We start from the raw sequence: 26,445 nt of genomic DNA, 5'->3' as shown, positions 1-26,445 counted from the left end.
CGGTATGTTTAACTGTGCATTGCGCACAATGTTAGGAGTCTAGTCAAAAGGGAATGAATGTGTGGGGAGACGGGCACACAATACTCGCGTTTTAATTACAAGCAGAATGGGTGTTTGTGTAACAGCGCGAAAATAAAAATAAGCGATTTTATTCCGAATGACATTTGACCATGAAACTTCATTGAGATACCAAACTGGCTTATTAGCTTGACAAAGTAGGACATTTATTTCCTTGTCACCATGACTACAGAAAAGCCATCCTTGTTTTTAAGATGGGATACAATGGTATCCTTGGCTCAAAATTTCTTACACTAATATATTCTACTGGTATGTCATGTCCGTTGAGAAGAGGAACTTTGAATGGGAACATTTAGTTCAGTACCAATCTTATTACAAATGTTACTTTCTTTCAAATCATTGCATCTATTTGGCATTCAGTTGAATACAGATCTTGCTTTCATTTTAAGTATTTGTTGACAAGCCTAATATTTGTTTTAATTATTTACATTACTTGTTGATTAATTTAGTATTTATATGCTTTGTTCCTCCTTTATTTCATACTCTTTATAAAAAATATTTATGCTGTTTATTGAGTTTCTCATTTAAAGGGAAGATACAAGTCAGTTCAACAATATTTGCTGTAACATACAAATCCTCCATATCCATTTATTTCTCAAAAACTGCATCAAAAGCACATGTTGTACATTTCCTTTAATGTTATTTATTCATGGAACCATTTTGTGTCTTGTATTTTCAGCAATGTGGAAATAAATGTACTGGTATGAATAATTGTTTGAGAAATACATCATTTTATTACATGTATTAGTAAACATTTACATTGTACTGTACTGATATTTCAATGTGATGTTCTTCCAGCTATCTTCATTTAGTGGAAGACACCGTTCTCCAACCACTTGGAGTTCCAAAAGCTGTGTAAGTGCTGGCTTCCGATATCATGGTGGCAACATGATTGCAACAGACACAGATGCTTCAGAGTTGCTGCTACGACACTATGTGTTTGAGGCATTGATTGGTATGTGCAAGAAACAAATTCAGATGATTTATACAGAAATGTTAAGAGATGTTTTTAGTACTAATCAAATCAAATTTTTGTCATTTATCATAACTACACTATAAACATATACGCAATTTTCTATTACGAATCCAAGTGCATGTACAGAGACCATTTCATTTTGACACCCCTATGTATGTACCTTTATTTCTTCTTTTAAGTACAAACTTAGGGTCATTAGTTTGCGTGTCTAGGATACATTACCTGCCTTATTCCAGGGTCTGTTCTAGCTGGATAGTGCAAAGTTGCAGGGATGACACATTCAAAAGTCAATCAGATTGTTGTAAATGAATGTCCTCAACCAATAACATTTCCCAATCTTAGATATTTTGCCCTTCATCAAGGTTTTGCCCTTCATCAAGGTTTTGCCCTTCACAGACATTAATTATAAACGCTGTATACTCATACTGGCTGACAGACTTCACAAGGCTATACCCAGAGGGCCTCCAGCCCATGCAAGACCACATTCTTAACCACTTGATTATTGAGCTTGCTGGGGGTCAGCTTGCTGGTTCCAATCTGCAACGTGGCAATGAACACAGTGCGAATTTCACCCTGAGTGTGTGACATGCATTTTTGTTGTCCAGGCACGTGATCAACCTTGACCAATCAATGCAAGACCACGTTCTTAACCACTTGATTATTGATTATTTAAGTTCATTCAACAGAAGTCTGTCTGATCACTTCCAAGATCTCGGATAACTTTTCTATAGTGCTCACCTGATATGTATATTTATGTGTAAATCTCTAGTTCCGCTTGTGTGTTTGTTTTTCAACAGCATTTCATTTGTATGTTTTTGGGGGTGTTTGTTTGTTGGGTTGTTTTGGTTTGTTTGTTGGGATGTTTGTTGGGGTGTTGGGGTGTATTATCCCTCAGCCGAGAGGCTCGAGGGGTATTGTCATCGCCTAGGGCGTCTGTCCGTCCGTCCGTACGGACGTCCGTCCGGGCAGCTCAGTTTCCGGATGATAACTTGAGTTAGAAATGTTGTTTGGGGTTGTAACTTCGGTAGGGGTTTGCCCTTGGGAGTAGGCAAGTTGGGATTGGTTTTGAGGTCAAAAGGTCAAAGGTTAAGGTCACCGTGGTGAGTTTAAGGTAAATGGTTTCCGGATGATAACTTGAGTTAGAAATGAGATTTTGGTGTCTAACTTTGGTAGAGGGTTGCCCTTGGGAGTAGGCAAGTTGGGATTGGTTTTGGGGTCAAAAGGTCAAAGGTCAAGGTCACCATGGTGAGTTAAAGGTAAATGGTTTTTCGGATGATAACTTGAGTAAGAAATGAAATTTTGGTGTCTGACTTAGGTAGGGGGTTGCCCTTGGGTACAGGCAAGTTTGGATTGGTTTTGGGATCAAAAGGTCAAGGTCACCGTGGTGAGTTCAATGTAAATGGTTTCCGGATGGTAACTTGAGTAAGAAATGAGTTTTTGGTGTCTAACTTCGGTAGGGGGTTGCCCTTGGGAGTAGGCAAGTTGGGATTGGTTTTAGGGTCAAAAGGTCAAAGGTCAAGGTCACCGTGGTGAGTTAAATGTAAATGGTTTTTCGGATGATAACTTGAGTAAGAAATGAAATTTTGGTGTCTGACTTAGGTAGGGGGTTGCCCTTGGGTACAGGCAAGTTGGGATTGGTTTTGGGGTTCAAAGGTCAAGGTCACTGTGGTGAGTTTAATGTCAATGGTTCCAAATGATAACTTGAGTTAGAAATGAAATTTTGGTGTCTAACTTCGGTAGGGGGCTTCCCATTGGTACAGGCATGTTGGGACTGGTTCTGGGGTCAAAGGCCAAAGATCAAGGTCACCATGTTGAGTTAAAGGTTAATGGTTTTCAGATGATAACTTGACTCTGGCTGAGGGGTTTCAACAGCAACGCTGTTATTTATTGCTTTGACATTGTACTTTTGTTCATTTGTTGGCCGAATAAATAATGATAATAATAATGAAATTACAGAGTCTAAGCGCACGATATAACAATTGTATTTATTGCATACTTCCATGACTGTATACACATGGTGGTGACTATGAACATTGCTGGCAACTGAAATAAACATACCATTTTCTGTTCAATGTGACAAAAAGTGGCCTCAGTTTGAGGACCTTGACAGAATCAAGCAAATTCAAATCCATCAGATAAGCAGCAGAGATCATATTCAATATAGTGACATGTTTTCCAATGTTTGATTTCTTGTTAAGCAGCCAAGGATAGGTCGCCCTTATGGGACCAGGTTCAATTTTGGGAGGATTCCTTTCTGGATTCTGTAGCAGCTGAGAGGGATGCAGTTGGCATGGATCAAGGACCTGCTGAAATGATTCACAGGTACATCATATTATCTCACTACACTTTTCCATCACTGTGAAAGTACTGCTGTAGGTATTTATTCATCAACTGAAAATGTAATTTAGTCATTTCAATCCAGTTCAGCTCCTAAGTGGTCATTACAATAAAGGTATCTTTTGTCTAAAGAGTCTGTGGCAAACAAATTTGATATTACTTATTACCTCACCCGAATACTCCAAATGCAGCTATAGAGTGTGATTATTGCAATAGTACACATTCTCGTAATAATACATGTCTGTAATCATCACAACAATGGCAATAACAACAACAACTAGTGACAAATAAATTCAAAGTGTCGTGCTAATGTTGCAGGGTATCAACCTGCTAAAACAAAAAATAACATGCTTATTGCTTGGTCAAAAAGTGACTCCGAGAATCTCTTTGTTTTAACTGTTGATTGATACGGATGGCACACATACAAATTCTAAATGTAGTTGTAACACTTGTACTGCATCTTGGAATACTATCAGTAACACAACTAGCCTATTACTTTCCTAAAAAAATGATTTGTAAAGGATAATTAAATAACCCCTAGTACAGATTGTATAAGAGGTTGCCAATTGGTCTGTTTGTTTCAGATATGACTCCCTTACTCCAAGTGAAAAGAAGAGACTTGAAGAAGATGAAGACAAACTCCTTGCGGGTTAGTAGCAAACAGTTTAATCAATTACATTGAACATTGTCTCCAACAGTTTCTGTGCTCAATTCATACATTTTCATTAGGAATGAATGCAAAGAAGTTCAAGGAAGCCAAACAAACTCAACTGTTGTTTACATTCTTTAATAATGTATCAAGCAGACTGTCTGACATATCAAGCGAATACGCAAACGTGTTTATATACGAAAGAAAACTGAGCTTCATGTAATCATTTGCTTACATGATGCTGGATCAATGCTGGTTCTGGGGCCATTTATTCGCTTGTTATTGAAGCCGGTCTTTATATGACATGTTAATGCACCCCCACGTGATCGAGTCTCGACCAATAAGAAGCTATCGACTATCCAAGGTACATTCTTTAATAATGTATCAAGCAGACTTTCTGACATATCAAGCGAATACACATACATGTTTATAAAAAAAAAGTGAGCTTCAGGTAAAATTTAATAACTAGTGCATTTGGCCAGAATGTTTTATGATGCTCGCTGCCTGGCATTCAAAAAGAAAGGGAAACCGTAACATTCACAAAGAAACACTGACTAAATAATTGACATTTGAATTGATAAATAATATTGAAGCTTTTGCCAGTGCACATGTAGGTATTATTTTACTTATTTTTCTTCTATTTTCATTGATAGATATGTTGTCCAATGCCATAGCGTTCATGATTATGATGAAATTACCCAAGCCAGAAGTAAAACGTAAAGTTCGTCGTTTATTGGGACGGTCTCACATCGGTTTAGTCTATAGCCAAGAGGTGAATGACCTACTGGATCAAATCAACAATCTGGTAAGAAGAACCACTTCTTTTCTTATAAGAATGTATTGTAATTTCCAAAAGAACACTTGATGTTTGACAAATGTCCAGTATTGTTGACATTTTCTCTGCCCTTACCATTTACGAGTTTCACCCCCCCAAAACAATTTTTGGGGGGCAGGACAAAGATTATTCACTTTTGAATGAGAACTTCTACTGAGCTGTACTTACCCGTAAAGTATTAGTGAGTATTGCTACATATGCATTATTCCCTAGAGGGCACTAGCCATTCACACAGGCTGCAAGTTACTCAAGCCGTACCCAAGTACGCGCTCAATTACACGCCTACATGCTCAAGAAAAGAGGAAGTATTGTGGGCGGGCCGCATTGGCCAGTGCCCTCTGGGGAATACATGTAATGCATATGTAGCAATACTCTATGGGTAAGTATTTGCTATTAGAATCGGCCCACACCTTTTTTTTGGGGGGGGAAGGAATTTACTGTACAAATTAAAAATGAATTGAATGGGATTAACCTGAATTTTACAAATAAAAAAAGTGGTCTGTCCTCCAGTCCTTTTTTTGTGTTTCTCCTTGCGACCCTGCATGCTTATGTGCCCCCTACATATTTGTTCCTTGTTCCTCTGTCATTTGCCTCTGAAGAAGGTCTTGCTATTTAACATGTTTAAAGGCTGAAATATCAGGTCATTTTAATTGTTTGCATTGTGCCAAGTGTTGATTATTTGCATCCTGACAATAAGTCTTTAATAAGTCTATATCTTTTGGGCATTATTTGAGCAAAGCAATCCAAAATATAAGTGTCTTTTCAGAGGATTGAAAACATCCAGGATGGGGAGAGTAGACAAATTGAAAAGTTGTTAAAAGAAAAAAAAGATGAGTTGAGCAACTTGCATGAAATACGTGACAGAGGATGGTGTCTGTGAAAGGTGAGATTGTGAGTATTTGTGTATTAGAATTAACGTCGTCAAGTTTGCTCCAGACATCGTCAATGTAGCCATTGTTATTGAACTAAATGTCTAGGCATATCTAACTCAGTAACATATTGCTCTGATTCATGCTCCCATGTTATTTAGCATGGCAATGACATTGATCTGAAGCCATCAGGCAGTAAACGTATGCGGAAACATTCATTTGTGGTTCATGCTGGGACTGACACTAAAGGAGATGTGCTTTTCATGGAGGTAACATATTCTTAATATATTCACATAGTAAATGAAAATAGAAAATGTCCCCCCTTGTCATTCATTGATTGAGGTCTGGAAACCTAGTTTTACTGGTCTTGTACTCAGTTTCTCTAGGGCTCTGAACCTCAAAAGTCTCAGTCTTTGTCTCGGGCCTCATCAATGCCTCTCAATCACGACTCGAGGCTAGACAAGACCAGAAATAAAACTAAACGTGTGTTTGTAGGTGACAAAACGGGGCTATTTCGGCATATTTCATGCATGTTTAGTTTATAGGCTGATAGGATAAACATGTGCAGTGGACAGTTGCAGAATGATTAGATGTGTAGTTCTAAAGATATATCACACTGATGAAATGCAACATCAATGCTGCATCAGTGACACAAGGCATAAAAATAAGGGGGACATTGACAATTGAACATTTGGAAACAAATTGTACACTATAACTCTGCAGATAATTCTTTGAAAATTCACTTTTATTGTGATGTCACATGGTATGTGATGACATCATGACGTCTCATGATATCCCGTTCTAGGTACATTCCAAGTTACAACCAAATTAAACAAATAATTCTTAAACTATAGGCCTACAAACATCTACTTTCATGTCACAACACATGATGCTTGATGACACCATCATGACATCACTATAACACATCCCAGTCTATGAATAGACCAAGTTTCAACCCAATTGGTCCTGTAGTTCTGTAGATATGGACCTTCAAAATATGCATCTTTAATGTGACGTCACAGGATGACATCCTGAGTGTGCCAACTATGAAGGCACTTGGATTGACATAAGAGCCCAAAGTACTAGGAACGTAGAAAACATGTACACATGCTATGGAAAGGTGTCTTTAAAAAGAAAAAAAAGAAAGGTAATGAAGGTAATGATCCAATCCCCCCCCCCAAAAAAATGTAAACAAACACAACACTTTTTGGGGGGCTAGTTTAAGAAACAAAGTATGTTAAAAACATATCCATATTGTCCATTCTGTCTCATCAAACACACTTATCACAACAGCCTTCAGATGTACAAACACAAATGAACGTGATAAGCTGAATCCTTTTTCAAAGTTTTATCAAATATTGAGTCACTGATCAGAATGATCTGACAATGTGAATTGCCGTCCGAACTCTTGGCTTTTCAATGATTCATCATTTGAAATTATCCCTAGTCCTCCTTAGTACATGTACATTAGTAATAATGGAACTACAACATAAGTTATACATGTAGCAACATATATATTTTTTATTTCCATTTTAAAAATGTTGTATTACATGGGCCATTAATTTTTCAATCATTTAACAGTAGGAATCTATTGCCATGTTAAATTTGTATCATTTAAATATTTTTGGCTGTTTCGGCAACTTGATGAAACAGCCTTTGTTTTCGTTAAGAATGTTTTTGTCTTTTTTGTGTTTGTCGTTTTTCAGCCATTTCCCTTAGCATTTGTACACCTTTTCATCATGCATGGCACTTTGGGGCCAAAAATTAATCCGATTGCTTTTTACTCGGCGCACACTTAGACCAGCAGATGTGTGCTGAACATTGACGTAATCATGACATCATCACGTGTCACGTGACATCACAATAAAAAAGGTGCATACTTTGAAGGTTCATATCTCCAGAACTGCAGGTCCGATTGTTTTGAAACGTGGTATGTACCTAGACCGGGATGTGTTATGGACGAAAATTGAAAAGACGTAATGATGACGTCATCAAGGGTCACGTGACGTCACATTCAAGATTAATAGATTTAATCTTTGAAAATCAATATAAAATCAACTATGAGAGAGACCTGAACTGGACATTTGCGGAAATTGGTAGAATAATCCAGGATCTTTATTTTATCTCGGTGCGCAAAATCACGTGACCCTTCCTTCCAGTCCAAACCGGAATTGCCTTACAATTTGAAATTGGAAAAAAAATGTGAACTTGCTTTCAATGGTGTTAGTCTCTGGCTAGGTTGTACTTAAAAAAAAAATTACCGTTGACATCACAAAATGTTCTAACGCCCTATAGCGGCAGGTTGAACAATTTTTAAAATTAATAATCAATTTATGCGTGTGGCAAAATTTGCTGAAATCACTTATTTTGCTGAAATTCACATGTGAAAAAATTGTGCACTTTTGCATAAAAGCGTGAAACTTGGCACAGATGTTTATATTCATGCGAGAAAATGTTTTAAATGTGGAGCCATCGCAAATTTACCTTTTTAGGGGCGTGGCATCCATTTAAAAAAGGGGGGGCGGGACTTGTCGTGCCCGCAGTTAAAACGGTTGTTTCCACTTGTCACAAAAGTAGGAAACTTCACAAAGACATATTGATATAGATTATAAGTGTTTTCCAGATTCGGAGCCACCACAAAAGTACCTTTTTGGGGCGTGGCAGCTATTAAAAGAAAAGGGGGGGGAATTTATTATCCCCACCTTGGAAAACATTGTACCCATATTTCATGAACGAATTAAACGTCCCACAGACGTTTATATTCATGAGATAAAAAATTCCAGATGTGGAGCCATCTCGAACACACCCTTTTAGGGTCGTGGCAACCATATAAGAAAAACAGGAGGCGGGGTTTTCATTATGCCCACCCTGGAAATATTGTTCCCACACTCATAGGGAAATGTAACTTTCCACAGACGTTGACATTCATGAGAAAAACAATGCCAGATGTGGAGCCATCGTAAACACACCCTTTTAGGGGCGTGGCAGCCATATTGACAAAAAGGGGGGGGGGCGGGGTTCTCATTATGCCCAACATGGGAAAAATGGGCCTGCGTCGCATAAACGAATGAAGCTAATTCCCACAGGCATTTATATTGACGAGAAAAAAAATCACACGTGAAGCCATCGTAAACACACCCTGTTAGGGGCGTGGCAGCCATAGTAAAATCGGGGGGCGGGGGGTAGTCATGATGCCCCTATAAAAGAAAGTTGTGCCTATACCTTTCATAAATGGATGAAACTCCACACGGACAATATATTCATGAAGATCTTTTTTTTTTTTAATGTGAAGCCATCACAAACCTACCCATTTAGAGGCATGGCGTCCATTTTTAAAATGGGGGGGGGGGGGTACTCAATATGCACACCGTGGAAGATTTTGACCGCGTTTCATTTAATAAATCCACCTCAGATAGCTCTTCTAATGTGTTGGAGTAGGGCTGCCTTTATAGTTGGAAGTTACTGTTGGCAAACCCTTTGTTTTCTTACACTATGCATTCTTGCCTCATCTATATTAACCCAGTTACTGGTTCTGTTGTCTGTAGAATTATTGTTAACCTCTGAACTGCAGCAATTTCTGAATTGGGGTGTAAACTGGGGTACGTCAGTTAGTTTTGGAAAGACTAGTGTTACTTCTTCAAATGCATTGTTTCCCCTGCCTTTTTTCTGACAGACCAAAAGGCATATTCAGTGTCACACCTGTATAAAGTAGCCTATAAAATGTTGTCAGGGCAACTGATTTTTTAATGGATTTGGTTGGGGTTAAAAAAAAAACACCACTCATCAGAGCTTGATATACCATTTTTAAGAGAACAGAGGGGTTGTATGATGGGGGCGCACAGATTCATTGAATGTAAAGTCATTGTGGACGTGACCACCACGGTGATGAGAGTACATCCTGTTATGACCCAACCTGCTGTCAATGCGGCGCAACGGGTAGGGGGATTTTGCACTCCCCCCCCCCCCCCCCACCAGGAGAAAAAGAGGAAAGATAACGGGGAAAAAATGGAATGAAAGTCAATATTTTACTTCACATACGTCATTTATGGCGGATAATGGCGCGGTATAAATTTCCATTATTATTATTTAATGTATATAAAGACTATTTAAATGGCCATAAAATGTGATTATTTAAGCGCCCCAAGCGTCATATGACCTGTGGGCATTGTGGGCACAGTGAGTAGGCCCCGCACACCTCTAAAAGGATGAGTTTGCTGTGGCTCCACATACAAATTTATTTTCTTTCAACAAGTTTGTGTGAAGTTTACTCATTTATGAAAGTTCGATGGTGGGCAAATGATAAGTAGCAACCCCCATTTTTAAAAAAAATAGATGCCATGCATCTAAAAGTGTAAGTTTGTGACGGCTTCACATTAAAAAAAAGAAAGATTTTCATGAATATATTGTCCGTGTGGAGTTTAATCCATTTATGAAATGTAGGCACAACTTTCTTTTATAGGGGCATCATGACTACCTTCCGCCCCCTGATTTTACTATGGCTGCCACGCCCCTAAATGGGTGTGTTTACGATGGCTTCATGTGTGATTTTTTTTCTCGTCAATATATAAATGCCTGTGGGAATTAGCTTCATTCGTTTATGCGACGCAGGCCCATTTTTCCCATGTTGGGCATAATGAGAACCTCGCCCCCCCCCCCCCTTTTTGTCAATATGGCTGCCACGCCCCTAAAAGGGTGTGTTCACGATGGCTCCACATCTGGAATTATTTTTCTCATGAATGTCAATGTCTGTGGAAAGTTCCATTTCCCTATGAATATGGTAACAATATTTCCAGGGTGGGCATAATGAAAACCCCGCCTCCTGTTTTCTTATATGGTTGCCATGCCCCTAAAAGGGTGCGTTTGAGATGGCTCCACATCTGGAATTTTTTATCTCATGAATATAAACGTCTGTGGGACGCTTAATTCGTTCATGAAATATGGGCACAACGTTTTCCAAAGTGGGCATATAATTACCCCCCCCCCTTCTTTTAATAGCTGCCACGCCCCCAAAAAGGTACTTTTGTGGTGGCTCCGAATCTGGAAAACACTTAAAAAATCTATAAAATTATGTCTTTGTGAAGTTTCCTACTTTTGTGACAAGTGGAAACAACCGTTTTAACTGCGGGCACGATAAGTCCCGCCCCCCTTTTTTCAAATGGATGCCACGCCCCTAAAAGGGTAAATTTACGATGGCTCCACATCTAAAACATTTTCTCGCATGAATATAAACATCTGTGCCAAGTTTCACGCTTTTATGCAAAAGTGCACAATTCATCGATATTTTGTCACATTTCCGCTGGACTATTAATAATGAATGTATATAATGAGCTTCATGCTAAGAACAAGTTGAGGGGGAGAAAGATTGAGGACGTCACCAGACTGGAAGCTACAATATGATGTCACATTAAAGGTCCATTTTAAAGCCTATATCTACTGCACTATTGGTCCTGATCACTTTGCAACTTTCTACTGCACATCTATATCCTGTCAGTCTATCCGCTTCGTTCACAAGTACCCCCTCACCGGCAAAGAAAGTACAGTTCGGGGTGACCGACCGACGCCATCTTGCCTGACTGCAATTTTGCCACGACGTGCGGCCGTACCACTGCGTGTACATAGTGCAAATCCCCTGGTGTACGTGCGTCACACACAAAGTACAAGGAACGGTGCGCGTCAACCAGCTAAATGTCCCACCCATGGGACATTGTTGCTAGGTAAATGGGCGCCCTCTTTCGTTGGTGCATGGAGCCCATAGCATGACATGAAAATATAATTAAAAAATTCTGAAACAGCCATTTGTTTGTCCACAAACATCTAGTCTTTTTTTTTTCTTTTTCAGACTCCGGCTATAGCATATGTCCACGTTTCATCATGCATGGCATTTTGCGCACTAAAATCAATCTGATTGCCTTTATACTTGGCAGACACTTAGACCAGCACCTGCGGTTGTGCCCCGAACATTGACGTCATTATGGCGTCATCATGAGTCACATGACGTCACATTAAATGTGTATATTTTGAAGGCCTGGTCTGATTGGGTTCAAAGTTGATATGTACTTGGACCGGGATGCGTTATTGAGAAAAATGAAGTGATATCATGATGACGTCATCACATGACACACATGACATGTGACGTCATATTAAATGTGCATATTTTGAAGGTTTATATCTACAGACCTACAAAAAGTTGGTACATGTATGTACTTGTGCATATCCAATACGCTGTATATAACATTGCACTATTACCAAGTAATAAAAATTAGACTGAGGGCCAAAGCTATTACAAAGCAGGGGAATAGGCCCATATGCCAGACCTACTGAGTTGCACATTCCAGGGTCACTCAGGTCAAGTGAGCTCTCACATATTAAATCCGGGGGCAAAGTCAACCTACAATATTTTGTAAATATACTCCAGTCTCCAATTAAGGTGGTGGTTTGGGGGATATAAAGGTCAAAGGTTGACAATCCTGGGCGGGGACAGACTTCTGTTTATTTTCATCTCGGCTTTGCTCAGGTCTTGGTTGTCAAGCAGTTCCTCTCGGGCAGTTCCTTGACTTTACATTTTCCGGTATCACCTGCAAGTCATGGTGTTTTTTTCTTGTCTGTGAATTGTTCTGCCATGCCAGCAGTGTCTCCTGGCTAGACGCAATGGAATGAAATTAACTTGTTGGTTTTCAGTTTGCAGTCAAGGTTTTGTCTCAGTATAGGGTGTGGTACTGAAGTGTCCAGACTAGCTGTGTTACTAATAGGATGCTGCAAGTCCCACAAGTCTTGTGCATGCAATTTACATACTGTAGATTTTAGGATACATGTACATGTACATTGTACAGTACCTAGAAAGGGATGTGCTATAGATGAAAATTGAATTTATGTCATGATGATGTCATCACATGACATATGACGTTATATTAATGGTCCATATTTTGAAGGCCGATATCTGCAGAACTATAGGTCTGATTGGGTTGAAATTTGGTTTGTACTATACCGGAATGTGTTATAGGTACAAATTGAAGTGACATCATGATGACATCATCCGATGTCATGTGACGTTACATTAAATGTGCATTTTTCGAAAGCCTATGTCAGAAGAACTGTGGGTCCGATTTGGTCGTAACTTGTAACTACACAAGAAGTCCAGTCAATTTAGAACAAAACAGGGCCTGACGTAGAACAAATTGCAGTAGAATTATTTTAATGCTATCATGCCAAGAAATATTACTCTTCAACATACTGAAAATTTAATTTCATCAAAGGAGTGGATAGTGTTTTTATTCACTTTTTCGCTACTAATTTGTCATCATCTGTAAAACAGTCGTATGGAGGGCGTAATGTTTTATTTTGCGTCCGTTACTGGTCAGAAAATACGTTCATATCACATATTAGACTTCGCGGGACACGACTGATCACAGCAGACGACTTTCTATGTCCACCAATTATTACAATTTATGGTAATTTACACTGTCGCCAAATACTATTATTTTCTTGAAAAAAATCTAGAAATTTGAGATTTTTTTCTTCCCGAATTATTTATTGGCTACAATAAATCACTTTGTGGTCAATAAATCATTTGTTTCAGGGAAAATATTTGCATAAACAGGTATACTTGAAACAAGGCCGGGCCATGATATACATAAATGTCTACGCCAATAGGCCGGAGTCAAACTTTAAATATTAGGGAAAATATCAAAAATCCAAGGTCTACTTCACTCTACTTACCTGTAGAGCAATACTACTTATGCATATTCGCCCTACCGGCAGGTATTTTCCGCTAAGAGTTATATACAATAGCGCCCTCTGGCGCCCTACCCATAATACCCCACGGCATGCGTGCCTCGTGAGCGTCCTCTTTTCTCTTAGCGGCAGGTCGGGTAGGACGTGCGTTAAATAGCTCGCTGTTTGCCTCGTCATTTACTACCCTTTTTTGCGCTTAAGAGAAGTTTATAATAAAAAGAGTTAGTAATCATCAGTTTGTAGAGTTTCATCATCTTCTTGGTTCTATTTATTTTATAAATATGAAGCGTTTGGGGAGGGCAGAGTTCTCGGGGGACTCTGCTGTTAACGCTACGACGTTACCGCGGCAGCAGTCTCTCGTCCGGCACCCTCAGCCACAGTCGGCTGGGGGAGTTGGCAGTTCCGCCGATCAGCTAAGGGGACCTCGGTCACCTTCTCCGGTCAACTCAGGCAGAACACCCAAACTAAAGGCACACTCCGGCAAGGTTCCTCCAAAACATATCTCCTGTCCCGGAGCAAAGCCTAAGAAGGGCCGTCAGGGCAAGCGTGGCTCGGCAACGAGCGCCGCTGTGGCACCTGGCCCTCCCCCGATCACGGGGCAGCCCGAGGGGACTAGCCGTCACACTTCGGTGGGCTCTAGTCACCCGTGTCCTCCCGACACAGTGCCGAACACCACTGGTTGTCAGGATGGACTATTACACGGGCTACCGGTCCGTCCAGCACTCACTCAGCCCACGGGGCCTGAGGCGCTGTCGGCCTCCCGACACAGTGCCGAACACCACTGGTTGTCGGGATGGGCTATTACACGAGCTACCGGTCCGTCCAGCGCTCACTCAGCCCACAGGGCCTGAGGCGCTGTCGGCCGGGTACATTATGAGCGATGCGGAGCCGGTTGACCGGGGGGATCCCGGACCGACGGCCCCCGTGCTATCTCGCTCAGAGGGACGACTCTCATCATCGGATTTTTTTCGTTGTTCGGGGGTCCCGGTGCCCCAGGTGTCTTCTGACTTGTAGTCAGACACACCCTGGGGCCGTTCTTCAAAGAGGAATAGCAAGAAGAAGAAAGCTGATCGCCGATCACGCCGTTCTTCTTCAGATTCTGACGGTTCCTCTGACCGGTCCCACCGGGGCAAACGCTCCTGACGTGAGGACTCGATCTCGAGGTCTGTTTTCCTGCAGGCATTTCAGTCGATTTTACCTACACTATCGGCTATGTCTGCAGGACGCCAGGCGGGCCCTAATGGGGGTCCCCCTGGAGTGGCGAGCCATGCCCCACAACCCTCGGTTGTTGGTCTAGCCTTACAGTCTCCGGCCACCGGTCACGATTGGGTGACCCGTGAACAAAGGGACATACCGCACACAGTTAGCCTTGCTCCTGGAGTCTTTATCTGCAGTGAATACTTCATAGTCGTCATTCATTGGTCACGATTGCGTGGCCCAAGGACAACGAGGTACATGTACATGTACAAGAATGAAAAAACACATGTTCATACATGTACATGTTCATGTATACCACACATGATTCCGCGCTATACCGAAAGCCCGGCCTACGGCGAACGGGACTTCACATTCGCCGGCCGTGGGCCACGGTCGCGTGGTCCAGAGACAACGGGACCTACCGCACACAGTTAGCCATGCGCCAGGATCCCCGCTTGTGTTTAGTCTTCACCATCTGCATAATATTATGTACAATGTATGTCTATTATCTTCGAGGGTGTTGCCCAGCCACCACCGCATGGTTCTGTACAACTAGCCCCTCCAGACGGCTCTCAGTCATCGGGGTCATTTTGGCCTTCGCATTCGGCTGATTCATCCGATGATGACGAAGAATCAGACCGGTTACAATGGCTGTCTATCGCGGAAACGAAATTCCGTTTGCTGCAGAGGGACATTACACGGGTACTTAAATTACCCTCCGCCGATGAGTCCCCTCCGCTCGATCACAAAATTTTCAAATCAAACGCAGGACGGGCTCCACATCTAACAATGACAAGGTGTTCCCCATACCTCCGTTGGATCAAATGTGAAACACATCGACAACGGACAAAGTGGTGTCCATTTCTCAGGCAGGAACGGCTTCTTTTTTTTTTTCTAATCCGGGCGAGTTTATTGCACCGATCCCACCGCGGCATACGCTACCGGGATGAGGACTCGGTTTTTCGGCCCACTCATTACAAGCCTTGCAATTGTTCTCGGCTTTATTATCGGTCATATACGTTTTATACACGTACATGTATTGCCAGGCGGGCACGTTAATGAAACGTCCGTCTTAGTTCAGTTGCGAGCCGTGAACTCTGTAGCCCTCTACATTAATCACGGTTGGGTGACTCAAGGACAATGGGACACGCCGCGCAGTGCTTACCCGTGCGGCGGTGTTTCTTGCTGTACTGAGATCGCTACATTTTTCATGTACATTGTACATGTGTGCATTACTTGTGTATGTACACTGTCCATTGTCTCCGAGGGAGTTGTTCAACAACTGACTGTGGCCGTGTGCAACTCGTCCCTCCAGATATGTTTTACGGTTCTCGTTTACGGGGTCTATTCGACTCTTGCAGGCATGTTGTGGACCACATTCGAAAGATTGTGCCTGTATTCAAACTGCCTGCTGCTCTTCAAGCAATAATGTGATCATTACCGTTTTCCGGGGTTTTTTGGCACATCTTCTCTCTTCAATGCAGCTAAACACAAGCTGCCAGCAGTAGAGGGACCCCATTATTCAAGCGGCTCTTCGTAAATAATACTCGCAGAAGCTTGAATACAATTTGCAGTAGAATTAAAGTGGGCTTGGCGATGCGCGTTCAGCCTCCCTCGTTACCCTCATAAAGTACATTAGGTTTAATGTTTTAATCTTGACTCGACAGTCTTAGCCGGACGTGTTGACTGCTATTTTCACTATCAATTTCACGGTCTGCACTCAGTACTCTATAATTTTACACGAGTGCAGACACTAGCAATCTTGGCCCGCCGGGGTAACATGATTGATGAACTGTTTCTCCCGTCAAAGGGCGCCCGCCAAAGATTCGAGTCCCATCTTTTAAGTTTTTAATGGACAAAGATCCTTCTTTTGCGGTGGATATCGATGTTTACATCCATATTGGTCGATGTCGACTACATGTGGGCCAGCGCAGGTGAAGAACAAACAGTTGTTTGTTTTCTCAACTGCATACCTCTTGAAGTTTGCCCAGATGATTTTGTGTGGCCGTGCTAGCAACATTTTCTGTACGCCATGCCACATAGGATAATGTAACAACGATTTCGATTCGGCTTCAGTTGTTTTGATGATTTCCATAAGTGACCTACCTGACTCATGACGACCTCCACCCATCTGTCTCGTAGGAGCTCGTCAGAGAGACTTTGAGGCTGACATCAATACCATCGGGCCAGCACAGTGTTGCGCCCGTCTTGTATTTCCCTTGGAAAGATGTTGATGAGATTTAGTCGACTGTCTAACACATCAGCATGGGTTGAGCCCTGGTCTGAAGGGTACACAACTGCAACTCATTTTTAGGCCAGAGCACTGAGAATTTCGCGGTTTTCAAACCAAGATTCTCGCTGCATTTTCATGGTGGCTCCATCCAGCCTTTTTTCCGCCTCACTCCTGGCCTCTGCTCAGATAGTAAAGGCGATATGACTGCGCCGTGGAAACAAAGATTGGTGGCATTCACCTATTTGCTTGTATCGGCCCAGTCCTCACTGCATTCAGTGCAGGCCATGACCTGACTTGTGCAGTACCTCCTGTGGTTCGGCGTTGCCAACCTTACAAGGGTGGGCCTCTCACAGATTGCAGCCTAATTCATTAACTGTCATGGCGGACATGTTACCCTGCCAGTTAACTGCCCACCACACGCATCTAGTGGCGGATTGGTGAGGCCCTGTGTGAGCATCATTCAAGTTCCATTAACATACTTGAGATGCTGGCAGTCTCGGAGAAACTGCGATGTTACTTCTATATTCGGTGTTGTGCCAGATGATCCTGGTTCGATGTGACTTTGACACAGTTGTAGTTTACATCGACGACCAGGTGGGCAGACAGCCTGCACACCTCGGAGAAACTGCGATGTTACTTCTATATTCGGTGTTGTGCCAGATGATCCTGGTTCGATGTGACTTTGACACAGTTGTAGTTTACATCGACGACCAGGTGGGCAGACAGCCTGCACACCTGTGTACACTCACTTGAGAAATACCCCATTGGGTTTTTCCTCATAGCTTGTTGCTTTCGACGGTCCTCCTCCCAAGCAAGGACAACTAACCACATGTCAATCTGACTTGTTTCATGAACTAGTCACAGATTTCCAGGCTAATGCCTGAGGGTTCCTGACCCCTACACATGGCACACGAATACGATGGTGATGAAGACGGACAGGCTGCTTATATACACCTTCCTGTCGTCTTCCTCTTATCCCTCGGGTACTTAATCAACTGGAGCAGAAGGACGACAAGGTCCTCTTCTTAACTCCATGTTGACCCCATTGATTGGTTTTCCAGGGCTATAACCATTCCCTTGATTCACCAGTTGGAGGTACAAATGTTCTTCCGAGCAGAACAATATTCTGTTTCAGCACAGCTTGGGTTTCCTTCACCCAGCTCCGCAGGAATTTCTCCTGATGTACTGGATGCTGTAATGCTCTCCTGTTCACATCAGACCTTTCTCAAACAAGCTATGGCTTTTACAGCCTGCACTTGAGGGACTTCTATCACGACAGTAGATTACTTAATGTTAGTCAGTTGAACGTCCATGTCAGTTAACTTAAGGGGATGTTTTAACACCCCTGAATTGCAGGACCTCTTCAACACCTTCTTATCCAAAAGTCTTATAGAGATCTTTAGAGTTCTGTGAAACAGTGAACAATTTCACATCTGTTTCATTGGTTCCTACGGTTGCCTTTTTTTTGTAAGCAGTTGTTACTTCTTTGTATACATGTAGTAAAGAACTGTTTTCTGCATAATAGACATCTGATGGGAACCGAGTGTGCCCATCCGATTCCTACGGGAGGATTTTTGTTTTTTAACTAAGACTGTCGGAGTCCTCTTTACCTCCGGACATCTTTGTTCTAGGCATCAAATCATTGTCCATTCCAGATGGAAAATGTTGGTGCCGCTCATGACTTTGGCGTCTGATCCCTAAGGAAGGTTTTTTGAGCTAAGACGGTCGGAGTCCTCTTTGCCTCCGGATGTCTTTGTTCTGGGCATCAAATGATTCTTGTCCGTTTCAGACAGCGAATTTTGGTGCTGATCATGACTTGATGTCTGCTCCCTAAGGAGGGATTTATACTAAGGACTGTCGGAGCCCTCTGTGCCTCCGGACGTCTTTGTTCCGGGCATCAAATCATTCTTGTCCAGATGGAGAATTTTTGGTGCCAATCATGACTTTAATGTCGTACATTAGCTGCACTGGGACGCTTTGAATCGGTCACTTGCAGTTACAAATGTATTTGTCATGACAACCCTGCCATACCAACAGGCTTCTCGCGACACGTATTTGTCATGACAACCCTGCCATACAAGCAGGCTTCTCGTGACATGTTTTTTGTCATGACGACCCTGCCATACAGGCAGGCCTTTCATGACATGTATTTATCATGGTGACCCCACCATACCTGCAGGCTTTCATGACAAGATTGCCTGAAGGTTGGCTACGGTCATCCATGAAACCACGGACGTATCAACGGCAGAATCCGTGTGATTGGTCCGCATGCGCAAAATAAAAGGCAGAGCATGGGAGAACAGTGTTGAGAGCGACTGACTGAGCCCCACCATGTTCTCAGGACATTTTCAGACCGGAGACCTCCCCAGCATTGGTGTCTCCTAACTCTGATTCTTTATTGAGCTCTGTACATGTACATGTGCATAATAGTGTCTATATTTACCATGTCATGATGTTTTGCCTTTCATGATAATTTTTATTTTGTGTGCCCCACCGAACTCTTACGGTGGGCTGTAATTCATTACGTGTGATTCCCAAAATCGGGGATCACATCTCTGTTGGCATGTTGAGGCTACCATTATGACTAATGTCTTTATCATGCCGACCTTTTTGGGCTGCCTTGTCCACCCACATGTGGAGCGACAGGCCCATCCAGGGTTTACGCGTATTGTTACGTGCCCCTGTGAAAGCACAATAGCATCTCGCATGACCCACCTCCTTGATGGTGCTAGTCTATGCATAAGTAGTATTGCTCTACAGGTAAGTAAAGTGAAGTAGACTCCCCCCCCCCCCCCCCCCCCCCCCACAGAAGTGTGGTTGGGGTCTACGAACGAATACTTACCTGTAGAGCATCCCTCCCCCCTACCCCACTCTTCTCGATGCCTTGGGTACTTAGTTGTATTCCGACTTAGCGCTCGAGAAAAGAGGACGCTCACGAGGCACGCATGCCGCGGAGTATTATGGGTAGGGCGCCAGAGGGCGCTGTTGTATATAACTCTTAGCGGAAAATACCTGCCGGTAGGGGAAATATGCATAAGTAGTATTGCTCTACAGGTAAGTATTCGTTCGTAGACCCCAACCACACTTCTGTGGGGGAGGGATTTGTGTGTTCGTTTTGTGATGAATTAAGGTCATTGGCATAACCTATAAGTAACCTATAAATTGTCAACAAATTAATGTATACTACTAAAAAAACTTAATGAAGACAAATTAACTGGTTAAAAATCCTGTAGTGAAAATTTAGCTGAATTCTAGGCTTTAGAGAAAAGAAACTAATCAGTGTGACAAGTGTATTACCTCTAAATATAATATATATGTGACCCCATATTGAAGCCTAAGGGTGGGGGGGGGGGTCGTGGACCATGAAATGAAAGTAATAACAACGCAAGGTCTGTTCCATCCAAAGAATCATTTCGTCTGGACTCCAGTATGCTTCTGGAGTAGGTCTAGTGCATTTCACTCTTGACAGTACAAGCAGATGTCTCAATCATATCAATGCTCATACCTCGATCAGGATCTTAATTTAGCTGTTTAAGTTACAACATGTACTGATGAAAAATGTGTGACGGACATATGCAAAGCTCAATTATATACAGAACTACATCTGTTTCTCATCAACCTCATAGACGTTTTTGTTTTGTTTGTGTTTTGAGATGCTTTGTTTCATATTTTCATGTACTAACAAATGTATTGTATCTGGCATCAGAACCCAACTTCCTGAATGTTCTTAACCAAATACAACAAATCATTTTCAGGCACTTAATCAACAATCTTTACTAAAGATTTTTTGCTTTACTGTCAAAATGGTCATGCATGCACTGACTAACCATTTTCCATCTGTGTATGATCAAACATGTTTTTTAGACATCCCTTTTTGCAAATAATCGTATCTCGTCTGTGGACTTATTGCAGCCTTTAGGCGGAAAATAGTCCACTCTATCCGTAGTGCCATGTATAAAATTATGACTTGAAACAGACATATCCCCGTCAAAAGTAGAATTTTGAGCCAAGTTACAAACATGTACTGCTCTTAATATAAAACTCACTGTAAAAATTTATTTAAAAAGGGGGGGGGGGTTTCCGACGCAATGTCGTCTGCTGCACTCGCATGTGGTCATGAATTCTAAACATTAGCTTATGAAAGCATGCAAATCGAAGCAAATCACCAGCCGAATTGTTCGAGGACAAAACGTCCCAAATTTTAACCACAAAAAAAATACTTGAAAAAAAACACCCTTCCACTCCATAGAAACAATTACATTTTCCACATGTTGATTGTGTATTTATTTGAAGTCGTTCGACGCTCGAATGGTTGCTATTGCAATTTGTTCTAGGTCTAAACCAGACTAAAGTAAAACAAATACGGTGAAGTTATGGTGACATTATCGCATGTCAAGTGATGTCTCATTGAATGTGCTTTTAAAGCTTTTTGTCACTGACGCAACATTGACGTTGCATTTTAACAGTGTGCTATCTTCAGAAATACACATCTGATCGCTCTGAAACATGTATGTCTTGTCAGTCTATACCATGACATAAACATGCAATAACAAAATGCCGAGACAACCATGTGTTTGTCCACACACATAAATCTAGTTATTTCAGCTGTTGGTACACGTTATTGACATAATTCTAGCCTTTGGTGGGTGTTCACCACTTGTTCACATTTGATGTGTCAATTTGTCTGATGTGTATTAGGTATGTGATGACTGCGTAATCATACGTAGTGGAAGTGGTGCTGTTTGTGATCGCTGCTGGTATGAGAGACTCATCAACATGACTTACTGCCCTAAAACAAAAGTCTTGTGTCTCTCACGAAGACTTACTAGCACAACTCGTCTGGACAAGTATTACACTAAAAAGGTATTTATTCATAAATATATAAAAGGAAACAAATAATTGAATTCATTCCTCGGTGATCTTAACAGTTCATCAGAAATTAAAATGCTTTGTCTTATATACATGAGTATAAAGGAATTTGTTTAAACAGAGGCATCTTCGCATGGAGAGCTTGTCTTCTCCAATCTGCTGAATTCACGACACTAAAACCATGAATTCAGCAGATTGAGGGTTTATGAGGTTTGGGATCGTTTTTGAGTTCTCATACTTATCCATGGTCTCTCCACCTTTATTCATTTGACTCATTTGTAATTCTTTGGGAGTCATTGTGGATCTGTACTTTATCTGTTAATGGCAACAAACACCCCTCCTAAGTCTCAATTCCATATTCACAACATTAAAAATCCCACCTTTTCCTCACTTTCTATCACATTTTATTACTTTCCTATGCTTATTACTGTTTTTCTTATCTTGGTTTTAGTGTCGTGAGTTGTACTTTTGCATCAAGGAAAGCATGGAAAAAGCTGCTACTCGTCAAAAAAACGGCATCTCTGGAGGTAAGTCATCAAAGAGGACATGTGATCTCTTGATTGTTTTGTACTTATCAAATCAAAAACCTTTAAAAAAATAAAATTTGTTTCAATCAAAGGATTCAAAACTGCCAAAAATACGCACAAAATTCTATGCAGTTGATACCGACCCAGCAGCATGATATTCGCCACTTCCGCCAATCCCTCGTGCCACACCGAATATTTGGTGTCTTTGTCTTCAAAACAAATGTGGTTATTTACCCGGCGATACCCTGTTATTTAACCGGCAGTTTTCGTTGTCTCACAGCAGTGTTGCTGTACTGAATGAGTGAGACTTTACACAGGGTGAGTGTCGCACGAGTCGCAAGCCAGTCACCCTTTACCTACGCTACCAGTTACCGTCCAGTCAGCGTGATATTTCGCTATTCGCAAATCCCTCACGCTGCACTGAATGCTCAATTCTTTTGCCTTCAACATAAATGCCACTATACATGTATAACCAGCGATTTGCTATTATTTAACTCGCAGCTTTCGTTGTCTCACAGCTGTGCTGCTGTGCCAAACAACTGAGACATTGCATGGGGCGCACGTCGCACTAGTTGCAAGCCGCTCACCCCTTACCTACACTACTAAGTTACCGACCCATCAGCATGATATTTTGCTACTTAGCAAATCACCTTCAAAACAAACTCCGTTAGTTTTCCAGAAGTTTCGTTTCCTCATAGTGGTATATTTGTCAATACGTGAGACTTCCCATTGACGGAAAGTTGTTAACTGCTGCACCACAACTTACTGACCATTCTGCGTGATATTTCGATGTTAGCAAATCCCTCATGCTGCACCGATTCTTTGGTGCTTTTGCCTTAAAAACGAACACCGTTATTTTACCGGCAGTTTCGTTATCTCACAGCGGTGAATTGACCAACGTCCAAGACTTCACATATTTGACTGCAAGTTGTTAACTCTGACGACACAACTTACTTACTGTCAGTGTGATATTTCGCTGTTAGCAAATACCTTATGCTCCACCAGTTATTCTATACTTTCACCTTCAACAGTTTAATAGGGTGATATTTTGCTGCTAGCAAATCCCAAAGTAGTCTTCTGGCCGCTTCAAGATTGTACCAGCCGCCACACTATCGTTCCGGATGTCCCGACCACTCCAGTTGCCGTCCGGTTTTTACCCATCACTTGATACGGGTTTTTCCCCGTGCTGAAATTGTCATCCACTGCTTTACCAGCGAGACCTCTTTGCCGGCCTTTTAGACTTCTAAGACTTCTAAGGAGAAGATTACTTTTACAACGGTTTGTCCAAAACTGTCTTCCCCGTTGTCCACAGCCGTCAAGCAGTGGTTTTCATTCCACCGCTCGACACCCTGCAAATCCACGGGCCACCTTCTGTCCTTCAGCCTCTACCGCCACTTTTCAGCCACGGGTCCGCTGGCGGAAGTGAATATGCATGCAGACATCGCCCCCCCCCCCCCCCCCAACGGGACGGGGCAGGGGCGGATCCAGGAATTTGTGCAGGGCGGGGGTTCATTTGCAAATCAATGCTAAAATGTAGACAGGTTTTTACAGACACTTGGCTCCGCAAAATCAATGGGCCCTCCTACCATACTTTTAATGGGGGCGCTGTTCCAATCCGACGATTATTAACACTATATTACAGAATAGTGTATCAAACCCCCTAACCAAGCTGGCTCTGTACGTATTCCATATTTTGTACACAGGCAGACATTATTACCAGTAGAATTGTTGGTGGGGGGGGGGGGTGTTTCGCATTATTAGCTTTTTCGCAAATTTGCGAAAAAGCATTTGTTTTTGTTCTGATTTTTTTTTTCTTCTTCTTCTTCTTCTTCTTCTTCTTCTTCCACACAAAATCCCATAGACTTTGTGTACAATTTTCTGTCCGGCACTTTTGCCATTTATCTTTGTCACACATTCAAAGTTACCACAGGCATTGTCCCTATATAGCAAAGTTGTGTCCCGAAGAGTGACGTCATGGTGATGTCATCATGGGTCACGTGACGTCATCTGAAATGTGCATATTTTAATGTCTTGTATCTACAGAACTGTAAGTCCGATTTGGTTGAAACTCGGTATGTAGGTAGACCGGGATGTGTTATAGGTAAAATTGAAATGACGTCATGATGACGTCATCGTGTGATTTTATTTGATTTTTTTTAATTTTTTGACCTTTAAGCCATATCTCTTGAACACAGCATGCAAAATTCGCGCCTGATGTGAGAACCCGTTTGACTCATTTCGAACGGGTACTGGGATTTACAGTAAACAATTGTTGAATAAATTTAGCTGTTAATGGTTTTCTTTGTTATGTGAAATGTAGAGAGAATTAGAGATGAAGAGATCACATCTTTTGTAAACTTTTTGATGTAGGCCCACACTGGGTGCGGTCTGCCAAACGACAACATTTCCTGCTGTTTGTGCTTGTAATAAAATGTCTTAGGCCTTGCAAGGCCAGGAAAAACATTAAACACCGTTTCAGCCAACCAGACATGCCAGAGAAGCCAGATACTTTCAAGGACTGATTTGTTGATATGTCCAGCAACAACTCCGTACCGGACCAGAGCTGTCATTGTGATGTAAATTAGACATCTTATGGCTTAAATGTCAACACTGAGATCATAGTATTTTCTTAGAATTTTATTTTCTGTGTGACTTTTCTGAAACCAAGCCCTTTCGTCCCCCTTTTTCTTCTTATGACAAGGACTCCTCCATTGTGCATGGTCTCGCATTTTTTTCTGTTTCATTAATTTGCCAATGGACAAGAAGATGGACAATCAAATATGCCACCCTCTAAATGAGGAGATATGGAATAAATGGGTCGGGCGGATTAAGAGGCCGGATTATATAAGAACTTATAATAGACTACAACTGACACAGGGGAAGTTTACATATTGAACTGAACATTTCTAAGCTGAGCTTGATCGCCTGAGAATTAATCCTCTAGATGAAGTGGGACCACGCCAGCAGCAGGCGCGATATTAGATGAATTGAGGAAAGCCATTTTTGTAAGAGAGCAGTGGCCCAATATATGATTTTATCTGTTTTCACAAATTTAATGTCTCAAGGATTAAAGGTTTTCTCCTAGAATGCACAAATACTGGCTGCCCACTTAAGAGTACCATTTTCGGATTTCCACGGTAAAATACAACAGGAAAAATTAGTAAGATTAATCATAACATTTTGCAAATAAATGGCCTTATCACAGGGAATATAACTTAAAAAAATTATAACAAAATAATCACCTTGAAAATTTGCCTTTGTAAACTGGTTTAATCTTTATTTAACATAGTAAATCCAAAATTACAACAACAAAAAGTATGTTTGGCTTCCGTGCCGGTACGGTGAGAGGCGACGGAAAGGGTAATAAACATTAATGCAAAAATTGTGACAAGAGGGTGCCATTGATAAATAGCGCCCTCTTTGAAATTTAGCTCTGGTTTTTGACAATTTCGGTGAGTTACGTTTTTAGATAATTGCCAGCCTAGTTTTCTGTACCCAGAGATGGTATTTAAACATGCTTGATGTATTTTATAGGACATTTGACCATTTACTGTCCTGGAATATACTGATGTCTGGGTCACATATGGTTTTAAACCACTGTGCCCTAGTTGGACACACACGCCTGCCAGATTCGGGGTCTTCACCAGAATTGTGAGAACAGTGAACCTCACGGACTTAGTCCGGTGTGCCACCTGTTTATGCGCCCGCTTCAATTCTATTTTCTGGTCCCCTTCTGTACACAGTTCCATCCTGTTTCTCACATGATATCGTGTTCACAGAATACCTGGCCACATCCCAGTGGCGAATCCAACCAGACTAAATCAGTGAGGGTCTTTCCGATCACAACAGATACGTCTCTGGTGGTTTGGGGCGCGGAGATGGAATCTCACCAATGGCGGGCTCTGCACTTTAGCAAAGGCCACCCTCCACATCAACTTTATCAAAATGACAGCAGTCTTATCACCCTTCACCGCTTTAACAGCATGGTGCAGGGTCAATCTGTTGTCACCTGCGGTGACTGTTGTCCAACACAATGTGGCATTTACGGCATCGGTGTCGCCAGCATCTGCCATCCATGCTCACGGAGAGATCCATCTGGTGGGCACGGAAAACCACCACAGACGATGCACTCTCCCGGGACTGG

At 41.9% G+C, this 26,445-nt stretch overlaps 1 protein-coding gene across 2 annotated transcripts in view; it reads left to right on the top strand.

Moving 5' to 3' along the window:
- Window positions 1-22,788, top strand: part of LOC119723028 (MAP kinase-activating death domain protein-like) — a 56,297-nt gene extending 33,509 nt beyond the window's left edge. The window contains exons 4-10 of one of the 2 annotated variants that reach the window (XM_038193510.1): window positions 877-1,033; window positions 3,253-3,376; window positions 3,976-4,040; window positions 4,694-4,845; window positions 5,906-6,013; window positions 21,604-21,768; window positions 22,226-22,788. In XM_038193510.1, the coding sequence (XP_038049438.1) occupies window positions 877-1,033; window positions 3,253-3,376; window positions 3,976-4,040; window positions 4,694-4,845; window positions 5,906-6,013; window positions 21,604-21,768; window positions 22,226-22,375 (921 nt within the window). In that variant the 3' untranslated portion in view covers window positions 22,376-22,788. The remainder of the gene's footprint in view (window positions 1-876; window positions 1,034-3,252; window positions 3,377-3,975; window positions 4,041-4,693; window positions 4,846-5,905; window positions 6,014-21,603; window positions 21,769-22,225) is intronic. The other variant, XM_038193518.1, reaches the window with a different exon arrangement.
- Window positions 22,789-26,445: the final 3,657 nt, after the last annotated feature.

Source organism: Patiria miniata, unplaced genomic scaffold, assembly GCF_015706575.1.
Source record: "Patiria miniata isolate m_02_andy unplaced genomic scaffold, ASM1570657v1 HiC_scaffold_1, whole genome shotgun sequence".
Classification (NCBI taxonomy): domain Eukaryota; kingdom Metazoa; phylum Echinodermata; class Asteroidea; order Valvatida; family Asterinidae; genus Patiria; species Patiria miniata.
The sequence above is the reverse complement of the archived record's forward strand: the minus strand, read 5'-3'. Positions and strand labels throughout refer to the sequence as shown.